The sequence below is a fragment of the Sparus aurata genome, chromosome 9 (assembly GCF_900880675.1).
Source record: "Sparus aurata chromosome 9, fSpaAur1.1, whole genome shotgun sequence".
In the NCBI taxonomy this organism is placed as follows: Eukaryota; Metazoa; Chordata; class Actinopteri; order Spariformes; family Sparidae; genus Sparus; species Sparus aurata.
This window is the reverse complement of record NC_044195.1, coordinates 15,402,033-15,422,990: the sequence shown is the minus strand read 5'-3', so window position 1 is coordinate 15,422,990 and position 20,958 is coordinate 15,402,033. Positions and strand designations below refer to the sequence as shown.

Here is a 20,958-nt window from a genome sequence, read left to right as displayed (position 1 = left end):
GGTTTTGCTGGGTACTCCCTGGACAAGTAGCCATCTCATCGCAGGGCCCTTACTTATGGCAGAGACCGCCATGCAAGGTGTCAACCACACATCAGGAGCAATTTGGGGTTCAGTATCTAAGGACACTTTGACATGCAGCTCAGCTCAGCCCAGCCCGGAGCTGGGATTTGAACCAGCGACCTGATCAGTAGCCGACCTGCTCTACCCGCTGAGCTACAGCCGCTCCGCTGCTGTTGTTATCATTCACAAAACCATTCCCTTTTTTAGCCAGAGGTGAAATGAATCGCTCCATCATTTAAATGGTAAACAATCCAGTGTGACTGATGTAAAAGTGAAAACATTGATGTATCAATATCATCAGTTTTAAGATGCGCCTTTATTTAGAAATTCCCCTGGCTTGTTCGTATCACCTTGTCTGTCCAAGCACACCTGCTTCCTTAACATCCAAACAGTGCTAGCACCATGCAGGTGATGTCAGGCAGCAGAGAAAATGGATGATTGTGTTAAATGGGCTGACGATATCGTCTCTTATATCGATCTCGGGCGGCTGAATCATATCGTGGCACACGTTTTGATATCTGGAAAGTATTGGATCTTTGTCCAAAGAATCAATATCATTTTGTATCATGATTCAAGTGGTCTTACATGCAAGCTCTCTCTTGAAATGTAAAGATTTTAGCAAATATATTTCACAGCTGTAGCACTCTGGAAACCTAAAATTTGATTGCACTGGATTTTCCTGGATTCTTCCAAAGGGCTAGAAGAAAGGCCAAGTATGCCTTCATGTCATGATGTTGGTGATGGGGTTCGACAAGTGGTTATAGGAGGGATGTGACAGCCACAAATTTCAATAGTTGGATCCGACATTCCTCTTCACTAAGGTCAAAGTGGAAAGGCCGCAGGTCAGGTCTTTCATTAAAGATGAGCGACAACCTCTGCCAACAGATCAACCACTTATGGCCACGGCCTTCCTTGTAGTGGGATTTAGTTTCTTTTGACTCTAGCGGCCGTAAGAGTCTTAATTACCGTTATCACAAAAGCCATATTTTACATCTCGCTGCTCAGCTTCATCCATGTTGTCCTCCCCGTAGTGTGAGTTAGTGAAGGGTTCAAACAGTGTTACCACCAATCTCAGATCAAACACTCATCCTGACCAGCGATAGTCTGTGATCCGTGTTCATCTGATACCTCACACACGGAGGGGGTCCCTCACAAACACTGTTTACGCTCGACTGTGTCATATCATGTGTGAAAACTGAGAAACCATCTCAAAGGGGCAGTTTGTCATTGCCGTCACCTGAGGGACAGCTTGACAGCTTTCAGGAGATGTGTCTGTGGCACAACTGTTGATCTGTTAACGCCTGGATGTTTGAACAACAGCAGATGAGAAATCTTATCCTTTCATTGTGTGTAAAAAAACGAGGGCCAAACATTTGTTAAGATCTGTAAATAACCATTATGGTTTCATGAGGAAGATTACTGACGGAAGCGGTAACTTCCTTTGAAATGTTTGAGTCTTCTTTCAGTCAAGGTCATCCATCAGTGGGTTCATTGCATGTATTTCTGAAACATGTTTTTCAGTCAGTAAATAATCTGTTGGGATCATAGGTTTTTTTTTGTGAGTAATTTAGCGGGAGAGATGTGGAATGTGCAGCTGTGTGTCGACATCATGGACTCCTCTGTGCGTGTGTGTTTTATGCTACTTAATTTTATAGGGAAGAGGCTTCGTGATGCATTTTCCTGGATTCCATTCATGGCTCTTTTACGCATCTGCACTGACCTATTTAAGGTTATATTGAAGTAGATGTATCTGTTTCTCTCTCTAGGTGGCATTTGTCCTTTTCGTTCAACCATGTAGTGATTATGGGTCCATTTTGTCTAATTATTGTGGTCATCTTTATGTGGGTTCCCGATCATTTTGGAAAACCATAAATCGTCCCATGATGTTTTGGGCTGCTTGAGTTTAGCCGACTCTACTGTAGCTGAAGGCCACAGCCGTGTGTCGTCCTTTGCATCTGTATTTATAATTTGCCCTCAGTATGTTTTGTCTGCATTTTTTGTCTGTTTTGGTTTTATCATCATCCTGTTCTTGTGGTTGAGATGCTGTGTTGATTTTGGCACATTGAGACATTGGCCGGAAGTGTTAGGAAGTAGTTATGTCTGTGGTTAACCCACTGTGTGCACAACACAGATAGGGCGTAGACCACAGTGACTCAGCTGACCACAGACGATTCTACACAAACCAGCCATTAACAGGTCGGAGTGTGCTGGATGATGGTGGTACAGTAAAACAGACTGACTGATAGATAATTTGGTCATAGAACTGAAACTATGGCACCACACCAGCCACACGTCAACATGTTGATGTTGTGAAACACGACTAATGAGGAGTCGTTACTGCATTATTACATGGCTATTCAGTGTTCACGGTTTGGACCAGAGCCTTCATTTGGGTCTCAGCTACACATCTGTGAGGCTTCAAGACGGCATCTCGCGCGGTTGTGATGCTATCGTATTGATGAAACTCTGTCTGCAGAAAAACTGAAATATGAACACCTCAAAGTACCAAAAACTGCTTCTGTGGTAGTTCCTGCTACAACAGGGGTCTCCATGATGACACACACACACACACACACACCTACACACACACACACACACACACACACACACACACACACACAGACTCACATGGTAAAAGCAATTACAAATCATCTGGGTTTTTGGCAGATGATTGACAAAACACGTTACATAAAGACATCTCACTGAACTCGGGCAAACTTGAGAAGAAAATATGAATAGATTGATTGGAGAAGATAGCACACCAGCACAAAACCCACAAGACAAAAGGAGATGCTCCTGTTCAATCTGTAAGGAAAAAACTGGAGGAAATCACTCATCTCAGATTAACTGACATATATTGGGACACTTGAAGCACATCACCAGTCAGCAGCTTAATCTCCACTATAAGTCCATATAGACCCAGTTAGACAGCATTTGATCATGGGTATTGTTGCTTTGGTCGGATGAATACTTTGACATTTTGGGAGCTATGACCACTGTTTGGTGGAAGTTCCTCCTGTAGTCATGTTGTCAGGTTGAGGTTGCCAGGCAACAGGCGGAGTATTGAGGAGGCAACTCCCAAGAAACAGTCCATCATGTAAACCTACGTTAACACTTCTCCTATCAATCTATTGATATTTATCACTTCACTTCTTGTATGTATCAGACAAATAAAATATTAAGTGTTAATTTGTGAGCTGAAGAGTTAGATCTTGTTACCCTTAGTCAGAGCTAAGCTGGCTGTTCCCCCATTTCCATTTTTTATGCTAGCTAAGCTAACTAGCTGCTAGCATAATATTAACTTTCTATCTAACGCTCAGCAAGAAAGCAGTTTAAGTCTGTTTCCCAAACTTTTGAACCATTCACTTATGCAGATGAAATTGATTTAACTGCATTTATACCGATTTAGAACAGTGAGTTAACTTTTGACTGGTACTGATTTAATTTCCTGTTACGTTGCCTCTGTAATACTGACTCAAGTCTCTTTCTGTAATTCATTTTCTCAGTTCCACATAGAAGCCAACTTGCTATAGGAACATTATTGTTTTAAGTCGTACCACAACATATTGAGGTGACATGGTACTTTACTGGTTATCAGGGCTTTAGAAAGAGGCCCTCATGTATTCTTACAAATTTCCTGACACAGAAAATAATGAACTCTGCAGAGAAAACTTGTCCATTATTGTCTCATTATTGTCACCTCGCTGAGTGTTATTGTATAATATCAGCATATTGAAGCGACAGTATCCAATAAATTATTCTGTTGTAAAAGAAAAATATTGAATGACCAGAACTCACCAGAGCAGCGTAAAATCTACATTGTTTTTTTTTCTAACAGCATTAATAAAAATAGAGAAAGAGTGAGCGTGAGAGAGAGTTCTGTTGACCCAGCTGGTTATATTTCATTACTGTACAGTACAATAAAGGAGTCGGTGCACATTCGGAGCGAGGCACCAGTGCAGCCATAAAGAACAGGGAGGCAACAAAAACAACATTCCTCATTAGGAAAGGCATTAATCTGACCACTTCTAAGAAGTCAAACTAAAGGTTATCTCCACACAGCACATCAGTTTGTTATAAAAGGAAGCACTGTCCAAGACAGGTAGATGGAGCATATAAAAACATTGCGTTTTAGTAGCTTGTTTATACAGTAGATGCCACTGCACAAACACAGGGTGTGGGCATAGGGCACTGTAGGAACTCCCTGAACTCTAAGATAACAAACAAATGTGTTTCTCTACTTCTTTAAAGGAAATGGTTTATTTCCTCCTGATGAAAAAAAATCTTCATTGTTTCTCACCTTGTAGCTCTGCTTTAAGTGATGGATAAACTCATACACAACCGCTTCAGAACTGGGGAACTTGGCAAGAGACGGATTGGTTTTGGTTCAAGAGTCACCACACTGGGCTGGACTGAGGGGAAAACAGCATGTTGCTTCTTGGACAGACTGGGCCTATTTTTCTAACCTATCCTCTCTGGAAATCTTTTTTGTTTCTATCTGCATGTGTGGTCTGAGTCGTGTATACATATACACAGGTTAATTTATTCAGTATATGAAGAGGAGGGGGCGGTTTTGAAGTAGAGCAGATGACCACAGAGGATCCCTCAGATGACTGAAGGTAGTTCACAGGACATAAAGGATGATCAACAGTGGAGAGGCGTACTATAAACGACAAGCCACAGATGAATCACAGCGAACCGGATCTGAGGAGCTGACCTGGTTCATGGACATTGTTTCATATCATATACACTGTTGTCTGACAGTTCTCATAACAAAGGAATTAGAACAAGTTCTTTTTTATACTTTTAATACCTCTCTGGTCTTTACAGATATTATTAATGTGGTCTTTATATAAAAAGGGAGACGCTGCAGCTCATATATGCGTCTATGGCGGATATTAACTTCCACCAGCCGACAACTGTGATGTATCTTCTGCCTCCCTGCATGTCTCTCTGGCTCTCAGATGAAATGTTGAATCTGGTGCAGTGTTCCGGTTTGTGTGTTGAGACTGAGGGCCAGTTCTCTGTCACTGTAGCTTTACATCCAGTACATGTCCGATTTATGGCAACAGTTTGCAGGACCCCACGCTGTGGTGTTTAGGTGGTCTGGATTCATCCATCCATCTTGTCTCACTACGACTAGATCTGCTGGTCCTTGATCTAATGTGGAACATGGTTAAAAATCCCTCTCTGAGCTGTTTTTTTTTGTCTGGACAGACCATAAAGTGACTTATATACCTGTAGTTTTGTTCACTTGGTCAAGACCTTATGCATTCATTTCATTATTCCACCATCAAGTGGATTAAATAGCAGTTTAGTTTATCTTCTATCACAAAATCCCAATGTGGGTCTGCTATTATTTTCACACCACACTTGAACCTTTTAGCAAACTGAGATCTATGACAGCTTATTAGAGCCATTGTAGGTAGAAAAATTTTTTTTAAAAAAGGATTATTGAGCCAGGGGGAGTAATATTTTAAGAAAAAAATATAAATTTCCAAGATTGGAGTGCCCCAGTAGCTCAGTTGACAGAGCATGTGCCCCCTGTGAGAATGTGGCCTCACCGCAGTGGCTGTCAGAGGTGCAGTTGCATTGTGGGTAATGTAGTCACCAGAACTGCTTTGAACAGTGTTCTTCAATCCTGATCCTCGGGGACTCCCTCTGCCATGCATGTTTAAGGTGTTCTCCGGCTCTAACGCACGTCATTGTCAGACTTCAGCAGAGCTGATTTCTCTGTGTGGGCCCATGTAATGTAGCTCTGATGATTCAAGATGACAAAACTGTCCGGAGTTAAGTTAGCACTGAGTCCATTTGACTTCAACTCAAAGCTTTTGGTTTATTTATCAGTGTGAACACAATCAGGGCCAGAACTAGAACACAACGATGTATTTTCTTTGGTCACAACCAAATGAACCGGAATATGAGTGTTAAAGGACCCGACAAAGACAGGAAATAGGATTTTGGATCTTGGAACATATTTTTTCTCCTGCAACAACATATTATAATCCAATTTGTTCCCAAGGTGTACTGTACAGTAGCTGTGGAAAAGGTGACTTTGACAAAGCGTGGGTCATTGTGACAGTGGGTGGAGAAAACAGGATACTGTAGCACAGTCCTATTGTCTTCTGCTAAAACAGACGTCAGCTATTTTGAGCCTGTAAACTGTGATGTTGGATTGATTGGTGCATTGCTCCAGAATGTGTAATTGCCTTTATGGGAGTTATTCCTCCATTCCTTTGTGTGTCCATATGGAGATGACGCAGTCTATTGTCCGTGCTTTGGACATCACCTCATTGTGGAGAAAGGTCATGGCGTGACTGTTACATCCTTATTGTGATGATGTGACCTGCTAGTGTGTCCCCTCCTGAAACTGAAAATATCGTAAAGGTATTCACCCTGCAGAGGAGTCATGGTTTGGATATGCCTTCCTTTGACTTATCAGTTCGCAGTTAGAGATATAACTAAAGAATGGTGTTTGTGGACTGAGTAAGTGTGCCACCATGGCGTGCTGGCTAAGTTAAACCCATCATTGCATGTCTCAGCTATATCAAACAGCGGTCTGAAAGGAAGCCCTCAGATCCACTGAGAGTTAACCAAGAAAAATGCCGCCTTGTGCATTCCATAAGGGAGTGGAAGAGGGTCTTTTGTGCTGTGGAGATAGGGGATCATTAAAGGACGCCGTCTCTATAGTAAAAGAAGGTCTTTGTGTTTGATGAGGGTCTCAATGTGGTCATTGTGAGGGAGAGGCCGCTGGGATCCGCTGTCAAAGTGAGGAGGGAGAATTATTCTGATTTTTGATCTGGTGTTTTGTAGACACTGTAGGCATAAAGTGCTCGTTGGGATTTTTTTTAACAAGGGAGAGAGGAGGACAGTGAGGCATTCGCTGCCTAAGCAGGCTATGGTATGGCTGTGTAGGTGGAGGACGTTGGTGGACACAAGAGAGAGACGTCATGACCGGCTACATGGAGCCACTCTGCATGTCTGTAGTCACAGTTTAACTCATACATGCTAATTAAAAGGCCACTGAAGGACCTTTTCACCCGATTCCCGAAACGTGCTATTTGCTCTTTGTGCCTGTGTTTCATCATTATTCACTCTCAGGCCCGGTTGTGAAAAGTTCAACGGAACGTAGTGAACTATGCAGAAGTGTTGTTTCCACTTATTCAAGTAAACATGTAAATATGCATGGAAACAGTGCTGGAGGGTCTAAAGAGTCGCTGATTAACCCACAAATCTATAAAAAGAACATCTGGATCGGTGAACCTTAATTCCAGCAATGAATTGGAGCTAATATCATGAAGTGCATCTGTTTTACAGCATTGTGAGTGAAGGTTTGGAGCTCAATACGTTATGTTGTGTCGACACTTCAAATAGTCTCGCTTCTGATGAGTCAGAAATGTGGTTGTGGCACAACATCTGAAAGGCAAAGGGTTCAGCTTGGATTTTAATGATTTATCTATGATTTTATATAGTTTGATAGTCCAAGCTAGCTGAGATGATGGAGAAATTAACTGAGACAGAATGGAAGAGAACTATCAACCCCCGTGCTGAAAGTTGTAGTTTTGTAGTCCGCAAAACCTTTCTTGAGCTTCACAGCATTCATAAGGATTTACATTTTTTTTTTATTTTGGATGGATTGTTCCTTTAATTTGAAACACATAAACCCAAGTCTTTTCTGTCTCAATTATGTCTCCAACTATCTCAGCTAGCTCAGGGTCCCGACACCTCTGACCTGTGAGTTGGGGAACCCCGTTTGTGAGGCTGCTCCCTTTGATTGTGTCATTTCTGCACTGACCCCTGACTGGCTCTGTGTGCTCGTGTCGCGTCTAGCACAGATATCACAGGCTTGTGATGGTGGGTGGTTTTGCTGGTATGCAGACATCCAAAGACAAATTGTCGCTGGCCTACGTGATGAATGGGATTTTCATGGCCACGCAGCTATCCGTTATGTCCCCGTTATGAGTCATTCGAGCCACATCCGAGGCATAATTTCTGCACATCCAGGCCAGCAAACACAGACAAAGCGGCAAACTATCTCACACACTTTGCATGCATAAACAACACGAGTATTCTCAAACCGTAGTGTACACAAACACAGGCGGGCTCACCTACAGGACACAACAGTTTACCCCACCCTGAGTCCCATCTGATGCACAAAGCGGAACGCAAGCAGCAACACATGGACACACATCTCTGCTGTGTTTATGCAAATGAAGTGGACAGCCAAGTGTTGCTGTTTCCTGTATATGTGACATCTGTTCACCTAACCTCCAATAGCCCATCTCTGACCTTCATGTTGTCTGTTTTTCTGTCTGACAGGGTGGGAAGAAACACAGTGGCCCCTGTGGAGGAAGAGACTGCAGCGGAGGATGTCAATGTTTCCCAGAGAAGGGTGCCAGGGTAAGTCCCCGACTGTCCCTTACAGTCACTACAGCTCTAAATACCCCTGTCTTTCTCTCTTTTCTGTCTTTAACCAGCTATTGGTTTTCAATCTAAATACCAAATTAGGTCATGATCACACATGAGGCTCCCTAATTTCAGTGACTAGGTTACTAGCTCAAATTGTAGTGCTTAAAGTTTTTACAGACCTCAGCCTGTCAAACCCTGTACAATGTGCTAATATTTACAAAAAACATTTGCAGAGCTGAAAGAACCTGACATGTTTGCAAAGTTTCTTAAAGGGGACCTATTATGCTTTTCTGTTTTTGGTTGTTGTGCATGTAAAAGATCTTGAAAGCTAGAAAATGGTCAAAGTCCACACCCGCAGAAGTCAGTGTTGCCACCTCAAATTCTGTGACTTTGTGACATCACACTACGTCACCATGTCTTACAGGCATAATTTAAGCTTAGAGGCTAGTTTGGCAAGTAAGAATCGATTTAGCACAGCTGCTCTGTTTTTTTTTTGAGGTGCGGGCTCAGGCGTGTGTAGGCTGATCAATCAGAGCAGACTGGGTATTTGGGAGGAGGGGCCTTAAAGGGATAGTTCCGTTTTTTTTATATGGGGTCATATAAAGTACATATCTATAGTCGATCTGTTCCCTACCGTGATTGCCGATCAGCGCAGCCTCAGTTTGGAGAAGCAGAGAGCCGCTCCAGCCCAGACGCTCAGCTTTGTACTGCAGTAAACGGAGTCCAGATGCAAAGCAAATTTTAACCACCTAAAACAAGGCCCACCTAAAAAAATCTATATCAGTTCAAGTGTACGTTGTATAGAAAAAATTCACACCACTTTACGTCGCTGTCAGACCACCCTTTCTTTCCCGACTCCATTCACTGCAGTACAAAGCTGAGCGTCTGGGCTGGAGCGGCTCTCTGCTTCTCCAAACTGAGGCTGCACTGATCAGCAATTACGGTAGGGAACAGACCGACTATAGATATGCACTTTATATGACCCCACTTCAAAAAAAACCTGAACTATCCCTTTAAAGATACAGAGCATTTCAGACAAAGGAGAAATACAGTGCTGCAGCACTAGAAAGTATGAGAAAACTGACATGTTTTTGAGCATTAAATTATGTATAACTATTCTATTAGTAACCTAAATTAAAATTATAAACATGAAAATGAGCATAATATGTCTCCTTTAATTCTATATGTCATATAAAAAATGGCCCCACATCCTATAAAGAGACCAAAATCAATGATGAATTGATCCTTCTAGCAAAGATTGTCTGTGTTGATGTAAAAGGCTCAAAAGTGCACAAATTGTTTATGAGTCCACGACTGAAAATAGTCCCCAACAAATTCCCTGTTTAATCCTGTGTGAGTGATGTTTGCTAAAGACTACAGTGTCCAGCTGACTTAGGAAGTTATGTAGCCTTTTGCTAAAAATGAAGCACTTTTAAACATTTACTTCTTCTGTCTGACTTGGGGCTGAGTGCCACAGACAGGGTTGGGAAGTCTGAGTAACACATTGTTAGTTTTGGTCTTTTTATGGAATTCGTTGTCAGTAAGAAAACAATATAGAACATTGATAGCATCCATGATTTGATTAACTTTGTTTATGTTAACTGGCTAATAGCTCACCATGTGTGATCATGGCCTTAAGCCTTCTGGAAGGACTTTAAAGTATCACAACAATGCAATGTGAATATATGAGATCATGTGACTGTATGAGTCTGACATGGGCATGCAGCCATATGGAAGAGTGTGCTGCTGAAATTCATGAGTTAGAAATACTTATCACACTAAAGTACAGTTGAGGTGATGAAACTCACACCATTAACGTCTGTTAAAGAGGGGGTCAGGGCGTCTGGAGTGTGGGAGACCCATTAGGAAGTAGAATAAAGACAGAAAGAGGAGCGAGGGACCAGGGGCGTGAAATCAGGACACAGACATAGACTAAACATCTTGAGATAACAAGCTCAGAGAAAGGGACGGAGGTTCTGCACGACTGAAGGCTTTCTGCTTCAGACACGTGCTGGCCAGACCATCAAACAGCTTTTCTGAGTGTTGTACTGGGGGTTCCACATCCTAAAAGTTTTTTTAACTTTTAGAATCAGACAGCCAACGCCTGCTTTCCACAACAATCGTCCACACATGTTAAAGAGTGGAAATAAACAAAATTGAACAGGGACATAGAGAAGAAGTTTTTTTGGCAAATCAAGCATAGCTGCAAAACTGTGCTGTACTGTGCATGTAAGTTAAGCAGGGAAGAACATCTGGACAATAATTGGAGTACGGTTAAAGGTTAACTCCACAAACTTTACACATTAAAGTGTGTTTTTTGTGCTTTTCTCTACCAATGTAAAAAAAGGAGTATAAAGCCTTTCGTGGGTCCAGAGGACCTGCATGTAATCTGATATATTGCCTCCATTGATGTCACTCAGTGGCTAAGTTGCATTGTGGGTAATGAAGGCGCCAGGTTTTGAAAGAGTTGGTATATTGATTTGAACATTTGTTCTAAAACTCTCCATAATCAGTGTGTGTTCACCACTTGTTTTTTATTTACTACTATCTTCTTTAAAGATGCCATATGTAAGAATTTGTATTGAAACCATTAAAAATGAACATTTCCAAAGAATACAAGGAAGTTACAGCTTGAATGTTATTTTATATATAGTTTATAGATATTTACTATAGTTAGCAAGCTAACCAGTTAGCCCCAGATCATTCTTTTCCAAAGCTCTTGAGCTGGTGGTGTAGGCCCCAATACTTCCTGAGTGCTCCAAGCTCACCGTTTGGTCTGCTAGGTGCACGGCAAACCGAGCTAACTAACTACAGGAAGTAGCAACTACCAGTTACTGAGGTGATATGCTGTCCGCTATTTGAATAAGAATTCGACAGATGGCCAGCTCTTACATTTTGTACCTTTAAGAGATTTGCTCCCCAAGTTCATCATGGTTAGATGAATCCAACAGAATGTACAGTGAATGTTGCGTGTCAGACCATACAGGGTAAATAAAAATATCAGTAAAAGGGTCAAGTGAAAGGGATGTACAAAACAATATAGATATATAAACAATAGTTTAAGTAATGCTACTTTTATATTTCAAAGGCAAACTTAAAAGAGCATAAACTAACCAGTTATTGCAGGTTTTTCATTCTTGTGTAAAAAGTGCTCATAGGAACCATTTCTCAGTTCAGATGTGTGATGTGGTAAACTCAACGACTGGAATGGACTCTAATAAAACTTCCCATTTACTAGCAAGAGCTGGTCCTGTGGGAGGAATTCTTTAAAACTACAGAGGTGAAGGAATGGTCCAGCAACTGTAGTCTGGCATGTACTGAGAATTTACAGTAGGTCTGACCTTCGCCCTGCACGCTCTCTGTGGATACAGGAAACCCTGTAAGGAGCTACGCAGAGAGGAAGTTCCACATTCCACATCTTAGGGATGCCAAAGTCTGATGGCAGGGTCCGCAGACTACTTTTTCTCTTCCGCCTCTCTGTCTCACTCTTCCTCTGCGTCGGTTGCAGGGGAGGGTTTCAGTCATTCAGTGACAAAGGGATAATGACAGTGCCAAGAGAGTGAATATCTTTCATTAACGGTGAAACTTTGGCATTATTTGTGTGCTAAAGATTAACATGTCTCTCACACATCTTAAACCATTTGTAACTATAAGATAAGATGTTACTTTCAGAGCCAGGCAGTATGAGTTTTTCTTTGTTTTAGTCTGTCACTTGGTGTCTTTGACTTATTGCATGCAAATTAAAGCTGTAAATTCTCACACATAATTTGATCCGACAGCTTTTTTGTCCTCATATGCATTCCCCAACTAATGGATTTGTTTGTGAATACAATGGAAAGCAAGATGGATTCTCACAGATGTTTCCACCCCTCTGTCTCTCCTGCTGTATGTCCGTCTCCTCACTTTCCAAATCTTTCCCCCGAGGAGAGTCATTGTGATGAGCACGTCGCTGAATGGGTCAAACTGATCCTTAGCAGCTGTCGGGATTGGCTGAGACGTGACACAGCTGTGGTGATTAGCTGAAGGTTGTTAATGGGTAAATGGTGGCTGCAGACGTGTCCGCAGCTTGGTGAGGCTGCTCGACGTGCTAACAGGGTTGTTTTAGTTGAACCGCTTTGTCATTGTGTCCAAACTTTTAATTCAAATAAATGCTAATGCTTTGTGTCTGTCGGATGTGCTAATAGGCAATCAGCTGCTAACACTGCCGTACTTAAAATGTGCAGTACGTTTTATTTTCCAGTAGGTGTCTCTCCATGAGACGATGAAAATGAGGCAGGGTTTTCTTTAGCGGGAAGCGGAGATGAGATTTCTACTGTCAGTTTAAAATATGTCAACAGTTGTATGCTAGTTAATATTTGCTGTTTCCTGGCAACACTCTCAGCTGCTCTGGGATGTCTCTTTCGTTTTGCTATCGTGAAAGTACTGAAAAAATCATCTAGATTTTAATTCTAAGATATCAAGCAAGTAACTTCATGAATGAATACTTGAATATTCATGCTTCATTTTCTCAAATCATCACTGTGATGGAGAAAGTGAGATGTTTAGTGTGGATATAAATCCGTAAAGAGACGAGACACAGACGGAGACACCGTGAGAGAGAGAGAGAGAGAGAGGGAGGGAGAGAGTAAAAGAATGGAACTGATTGTTTGGTAGGGATTATATATATTCATTCCATGGGTTTTCTGCTTTGGGGAAGGAGGGACAGAGATTTGGCAAGCTGACTCTTCAGCATTACCACCCACTCCCCTGGCAACCAGCGCAACGCAGGCGTGCAGAAAAATATCACTGTTAACTTCCAAAAGTCCTCATTGTTCTTCTGCATCATTAGTGGATTGTACTCCTAATTTTGGTAATAAAAAGGAGAACAAGCACCCCGAAATGGAGCACAGAATATATTACGCACATAAAACATTTGAAGTAGTTCACAATCAGAGCTGGCATCTATACGAAGAAGGTAAAGTGTGCTCAAATGAAATAAGAAATCCAGGTCCTGTAAGGTGGGTGGTGCAGTAAAACACAGCAGTTTGTGGTCTCTGAGGCATGAAAGGCCAGGGCAGCGTGAGGAACTGAGCATCCTCACCAGAAAACATGTTTAGCAGATCAATGCTGTCTTTTGTGCTGCAAGTCTTTCCGTCGTCAATTCTGAGAAATGAGGAGTGGCGCCGGGTTTTATAGAGAAAAAGACACTGCGGCTTAAAGAATGCCAGCGTCCTTCTGCGTGAGCTCACTGTTTCTCCTCGTCCTATACAGTGGTGATGGAGAGATAAAGAAAACATGAAAACAGGCAGTGGACATGGCAGGGAAACCATGACAGACACTCTTCAGATGGAGCGATGCTGTCCTTTCCACCATGGGAAAAGCCTTCACAGCTGATGTAGGGCAGGAAATGACACACGTCCTAGGAAGCCGAGCACAATGACAGCCCACTGATCTTTTTTTAATGTAGACGCTCTCTGTTTTTGTGGGAACAAGATCGTCTGTGTGTTTGGATGTGTCTATAAATGGCAAAGATTTCCTTGTTCCATGAAAACAAGTCCATACCTACAGTCTTTATCCCAGTACCCATGACTATCATGTACCTTCCTGTCTGCTCAGGGACAGGATAGCGGCACAGAGAGGAATGCTGTAGATTTGAAACAGATCAAAGAGTCCTCAGAGTGTGTTTTTCACTAAAGGGTGGAAGCCCTGTGAATGGGGTTTCCACGTTCTGGCTTTGTTTGCAGGATCTTGACCTTGAGACACTGAGGACACTTTGTAACCCCTGGGCTTACAAAAGCAACTCATAAAACTCGAAAATGTATGACATTCGTGGTGAAGCAACCCTTTCTTTCTCTCCGTCTCTGCAGGCATTCAGGCCTTGCATTGTGTGCATAGAATGGTAATTCTCTAACTTAAATCAGGTTGAACTCCTCTGATTAGAGCTGCATCCCCATCTGCGATCGGTAACTTTGCTCAAACATGATTAATCTCCCCTGATGGAAGCTAATTGTCAAGAGATAAAATAAATCAGTGAACGGATTTACAGACACTGACAGCAGGCCTGCTTGTAGCTTCACATATCAGCAGAAGGCATAATGTGTAATGGCAGCCTTCATTCTGTAAGCCCCTCAAACCAGCCCTGCAATCAGGAGCCTCATCCATTCCAGTAGTCCCTCTCCCCTGACCCTGACCCTGACCAGGCCCAGGAAGAACCACCAACTGTGGAGCAGTGTGTCAAGGGAAGTCAGGGGAGGAAAGCAAAAACCTGCTGCTAACACTAAAACCCTTGGACGGGAGGATTTTTGGAAAGAGGAATTCAGTGGGGATCACAGGCTGGCTTTGTCTTGTGTGAAAATTAATGCAGGGGAGCGGTAGGGGAGAAGCTTAGACAAACAGACAGTGACCAGCTGTTTGTGTGTGTGAATACATAATGCACCAGGCAAATGTTGGTAAGGAACGATCAAATCAGCACAGCCAGCTCATCACTACAAATGTTACTTCCCATGATCTCTTTAAAGCATTAGCTTTTCAACATAATCTCAAGTTGGCTGGCTGACCTCTCTGTTGTAGATACTGAGGGTAGGCCTGCGTGATGGAGTAGTAAACAAGAATTCATTACGTACGAGTCTTCTCACAGGACTGATTATTTTCCATTTATTAGTCAGACTTGATGTATTTTCAGGGTAACGGGGATAACTCTTGCAAAATGTTTTGTATTTTGAGAACAAATTGCCCCATAATATAGATTTATTATGATTATGTGTTTTATTTTGTTAGTAACCATTGTATAATCACGATATTACACTCGAAAGGAATTTAACTGTCGTCATTGGCACAAGCCCGCCCTCTCAGTTGCAGTTTACAGATCCAGCAGATAAGGAACGCCAGTGTCATTCACATGAAGTTCTGACCGCGTGACAAATCCAACATTTACTGTCTTTTGGCTCAATTTTGGTCTCTACCAACTATCTGGCTCTTTAGCTGCTAAATGTTGCACCAGAAAGTTACTAACTTTGGCTCACTGCTGTGTGGTGCTTGGCGGTGTAAGGATTCTTACTGAACAATGCTGCCGGCTGAATGTTGAAACTAAATCAATGAGAAGTTGAGAAGCTCTGCAGTGATATATTGCTGTTGGCTCATCGCTATATAATGCGCAATCTTTACATCAATTGCTATTGGAACCAAAATTATTTCAGCAGCTTAAAATGTGAAGTATATCATTTCTGCCACTAGGGTTCTCAATCAAAACAAAACAGAAGATGCAAGTGATGTGGGATCGTGGGAGAAACAAACAAGAAGACAGACACATACAGCACAGCTCAGACATAAAACAAACCCTTAAAAACAAAATGAACACCACATGATCACATCATATTTCTCCAATGACTTCTTCGTCTGCCTCCACAATCAAAAGAAATTCTTTTCCCGTCTCTTTCTTTTCCATTACATTACTGTCAAAGCCAAGTTTGACCCGCCGTCCTGCACCCAGCTGTGGTCCGGCTTAAGAAGCCTATAAAAGGCTCACTCTCACATTTTAAGATGATGGCTGCTGTTTAGGAACAAGAGGACTATTGTTGTTGCCGACAAAGGAGCATCTCTTTTTAAAAGACGCACACACACACTATTACACACACATCTGCGCAAACCTAAAGGGACACACACACACAAATGGACATATTATTACTAAAAATGAAGTGATTATAAAGTACCTCAGTCTTTGAAAAGATTATTAACCATTCACTGAAATCCTCCTCAGCACAGCAATTGACCAATCATAGCTTGGCAACTGTAAATTCCTGTTTTGTATACAGGACTGTTGATGTGTGCATGCTACTGTAGTTGGGACATTTTGGAGTTTTGTGTCTTTTTTAATGTTGGATTTTCAAAACCAGTCATGTTTTAGAACTTAACATGTTGAATATGTCCTTCAGTTACCTCTTGTCACCATGTGTCTTATTGTCAAGCTTGTCCAATTTAGCAACGGTAACTAAGGGGTGTGGGACTTGGTGGATTGGTCAGTTGTGACTGTGGTGACTGGTTTAAAGAAATACAAACAAGCCAAAGCCTTTATTCCCTCTATAGCAAAATAACGATGAGGGCAGCCGGACACAACACTGTAACTGATCTCGGTGATGTCATCATCACCTTCTATCCATCTATTCTACAGCGAGAAAGAAATTAGACTTCCGCACCAGTCAGTACAAACCACTGCACCCCAGTACAGTCATTCAGTACTGCAGTATTTATGCAACTTAGTATACACTGGCCTTGTGTTACCATCTGGAGCCCGACTGTGTAATCATCAGCCAGCACATGGTGTGAACAAACCGAGGACAAACGATGAACAAAGACTGTGATGAGAAGAATAAGCCTGAGGTATTCCGTTTCATGTTGTGGCTAGGATTGCCTCATGGGACGCTGAATTACACATACAGTAATTGATCACTGAGGAATATGGCCGCTTTTATGTCCGATCACACGCCTCCCCCCATTTCTCAAACTGTTTCCTGTTGGACCCCTCCTGTTTCCAGTTCAATCTTTTTTCCGTCTCGTTGATTAACACATACAGACACACACCATGTATTCCACATCAATCAACTCTGTCTTCTCAGGAACGTCTGTTAAATAAGGTGTTAACACTGTACCTCCGCTGGGATGTATGTATTTGATTTGCAGACAGCAGTCAGGAAATGTTCTGGTCCACAAAGAGGGTTGTAGGAAAAATTTGACCAGAGTTTTGGGTCACCACTGCAACGCCATGTGTTCCCCATCAGGCCTTGTTGTGAAACCTACATCGGGGGCCGGCTGCAGAGGAAACAATTAGATCTCCTCTAAGTCCCCTCATATTTATTCCACTTTTCTGAGAAAGACATGTTTTCAGTACAGACTTTCCTCTCAGGAGGAGGGATTGGGCCACACAGTGGAAGAGCATAACTTCATTTTGAAAATGTTGTGTAATATGTGAAGATCAAGCTAAAAGACTGTCCTCTTCATCTTGCTGGAACTGGGTATATCAGCTTATAACCTACATGTATACCCAGTAATACCCATAAGTTCAGTGTCACCTAAGGTGCCCTTTATTCAGTCAGTGAACCCTGAACATGCATGACGTCTGCCCTGATTTGCTCCCTTGCAAACTATCAGGGAATATCTGTAGCAGCTGGAATCTCAGTGGGTGTTGCATCCTTTTGTGGGAAATTCAAAAAAACTCTTCCAGGCTGGCAAAATTGGCCTGTGGGCCGGTCCAGCTGGATGGGCCGGTGGGTGCAGATAGAGACCCTGAGGATTTCATGGGTATCCCTAACACTAATGTGAATGGCTGCAGTCCATACTAGTCAGGGCCAAGATCACAGCTGGGTATTTGACTATAAACCTCATTTGCCCTACTTGTTTTTTCTCATGGCTGTGTGGTGTTGGATTTTTAAACCCACTTCAATAAATCACTTTTTAATGATGTTTTAGAAAGCGCTATACACATAATAGCTTTGCTTGTTGTGTGAGTTGACGGATAGAGATGGTGGTCTGTTGGTTCATCACTGAAATGTCTCAACAACTATTGACTGGATTGGCATGAAATTTGGTACAGATGTCCTTCAGACATTCGTGTCCTCCTCAGAATGAATTGTAACTATTTTGGTGATCTCTTGAATAAGCATTGGTTTGTGTGGTATGTCAGCGAAGCATCAACCTGACATTTAATGTAACCATTATGCCAAGCTTACGATTGCGTGTTACCAGGAAGTCTGCTCGTGCTGAGGGCTGTCCAAACAAAATGTGATTACGTTTCGTGCTGGGTGACCTTAGAGAGGACAAAATTTCGCTCCTTGAACATCCTGGGTCGGCCACTGGCAAAACGGACACGATGCTGTAGTTTTTCCAATTGCAAAACATTCAGCATAAAAGCCAGATCACAGAGCCAGACCATTTTTGTATAAGTTCTGTTTTAATGAATCAAGTAATTGTTGGGATTGTTTAATTTATTTTATTTTATGCCGACAGACCCAATCAACAAGTCATTCTAGCACATTGATTGTTATTTCTATTGTTACCGCTACATGTGATAATGTTGTTTTTACTGTATGATTTTTATCAGTGAAACCTACTTTGGATCAGAATAACAAATCCTAATGAAAAATCCACAAAGCAAAAGAAATATAAACTAACTTTCTCGCACTTCATCACAGCTCATGAGGCCTCTCAGACTGTTAAACTCCATATATAATTCAATATACATACCTTCGTGCCCATGGGTGTGATGTACAATGTCAGAGAACAGCTTCACTGAGGAAATTGAGTTGTCCTTAGTGGACTTTTCTAAACAGCAGGCCGCTGCACGCTGGGCGATCGACTGTATGGAAGCTGTAACGGCATTATAATGACAGTGATGAACGTAACGGTGGGATTAGAGAGGCAACACACCCACGATGGACTTCATTATAGACACACGAAACAGGCACACAGGTGGTTGGTCTCTGAGGTGAGGGCGACACCTCATCTGAGACTCTGCGCCATATTCACTCTTTCTCACACACACATATACACGCAGGCTGCAGCTGTGTCCTGTTTAGACACACATGTGCTCAGACCGCAGACTTGAGACGTCTCATTCCTCTAACGTGAGGCAATAGCACAGGTGTCGGGCCCCAGACACCCCTGGGATAGCTGGAGGGTCCAAGCTGTTCTGTTCTCAGCCTGGGATCCTCCCCTCGAGTCTTGATACTCAACACACATCCTCGACACACACAGACACGCACACACACACACAGACTCTCACAGACACTTCAGTCTAAGCACTGGTCATTAGCAGGCCTCTCTCTCTGGTCTGGATGCTGTCAGATCTCTGGCAGACGCTTGTGCACGTGCGAAGTGGAAATGACACACGTGAATTCAGAAATTAGTTCAGAGTCTAAACACATTAATTCTAATATAAACTGGTCTCAGAGCAGCCAAGCCACTCTAAACAAAGAGCAGCAGAGAAACAAAGCAAGTGACACGAAATGATGGATGTTTGTCTGAATGTCATCAGTTTTCATCCCTCTACGTCATCTCTCCCTCTCTCTCGTTGCACATGAGAAATTTTATGGGTATGAGTCAGAGGAACTTGTTTGCGACAGAGGAGATCTTGAGGGTTCAGGTCTGGCTGGAGCATTTTAACTTTCTCACGGTCATTTCTTCAGTCGATGTCATTTTTCATATGCTGCTCTTTCACCTGCTGCCTGCATGGCCTGCTTCCTTTTCCTGTAACTCCCAGCATCTCATTTTATATCCACTCCGATCCACAATAGTCAACTAGAAGTAGGGCACTTTCCTCCAGCCAGGGATCTACAAAAAAAACCTCCCTGACTACAGCCAGGAGATCTAAACACACTCTAATAGATATCTAAACATCATCTACAGATGTTTATTTACTCTGCCTGAGTCCTCCTCAGGGCATCCAGTTGAGGACCCTCTTTTTCCTCTGAGCGGAGCCCCTCGTGCTTCTCCCCTAACCCCTGATCTCCTGCACCCCTCCAGGGGAGCTGAGCCCCGTTTCCCCTCTGGGCATCATGTAGAGGGATGCGGATCTTCAGGAAATGAGTCCAAGAAAATGTATCCAAGAAAAACATATGAGCTGGGTCGTAGAGCAGTGGGACCGAATCCACCAAAGTGTCTGAGCCCGATTGTGGGAGTCTGAGGGAAAGGGCAGACATTTTAGTGTTCACGTGCTGGCCTCTGTTCTCTTTTTTTTACTTTCCTCTCTTCTTCCTTTATATTTCTTTCTTTCCTTAATTTCAGTCATACCTTCAACTTCTTACTTTTATTCCTTTCTTAAATCATTCGTCATCATCTCTCCTTCGGCCCTTCTACATCCTTTTTTCACACCACCTTTCCTTCCTTCATTTGTTCTTTTCAACTTTGCTTCCTTTATTATTCTCCTTGGTTCTTTCTTCATTCTCCTGATCATTTCTTTCCCTCATTTCCTCCGTAGTATGCAGGAAGCGGATCATTTCAGGACCACTCAACCGCTGCTAATGTCCAGTAAATAAAGGCGTCAGTATGCTTTGAACAAATCGCTTGTTCGGTGGATGAAACCGCCTGTCTCCACACTTTAACACTTTTCGCGTGTAACAGAAGAGGAATCTAAATGCAGAACTTAGAGACAGAGACAGCCAGGCAGGTTGAATGCAAAAAGCCAGAATCCAAAGCCAAAATCTGGGCAATTGGGTTTCTTAATGGGATTGTGGAAAGCTACTTTCAGACACATTTAGCTTCCTCTCCCCTGCAGTGATTGGTCAGACGTGCAGTGGTGTGAATTCGCGCAGGATTTCTCTCACAAGCAGTCTTTTTTCATCATTTGCTGGGACACCATGAAACAGATTGTTATTATAATTATTGGATTAATTTGAGTTTCAATCCTTTGTCGGATGTCGTGCATACTTGAACTTTACTAGTCCAGCTTCCCCAACGTCACATACTGTAAATCCATCAGAGACACTCATGATTTTGAGTGTTGCGTGAGTGTAAGGGCAC

At 42.5% G+C, this 20,958-nt stretch overlaps 1 protein-coding gene across 2 annotated transcripts in view; it reads left to right on the top strand.

Annotated features, from left to right (window-relative positions):
• Nucleotides 1-20,958, top strand: part of col4a2 (collagen, type IV, alpha 2) — a 69,512-nt gene that overhangs the window by 15,381 nt on the left and 33,173 nt on the right. For both annotated transcript variants that reach the window (XM_030429561.1, XM_030429562.1), the window contains exon 4: nt 8,380-8,460. In XM_030429561.1, the coding sequence (XP_030285421.1) occupies nt 8,380-8,460 (81 nt within the window). The remainder of the gene's footprint in view (nt 1-8,379; nt 8,461-20,958) is intronic.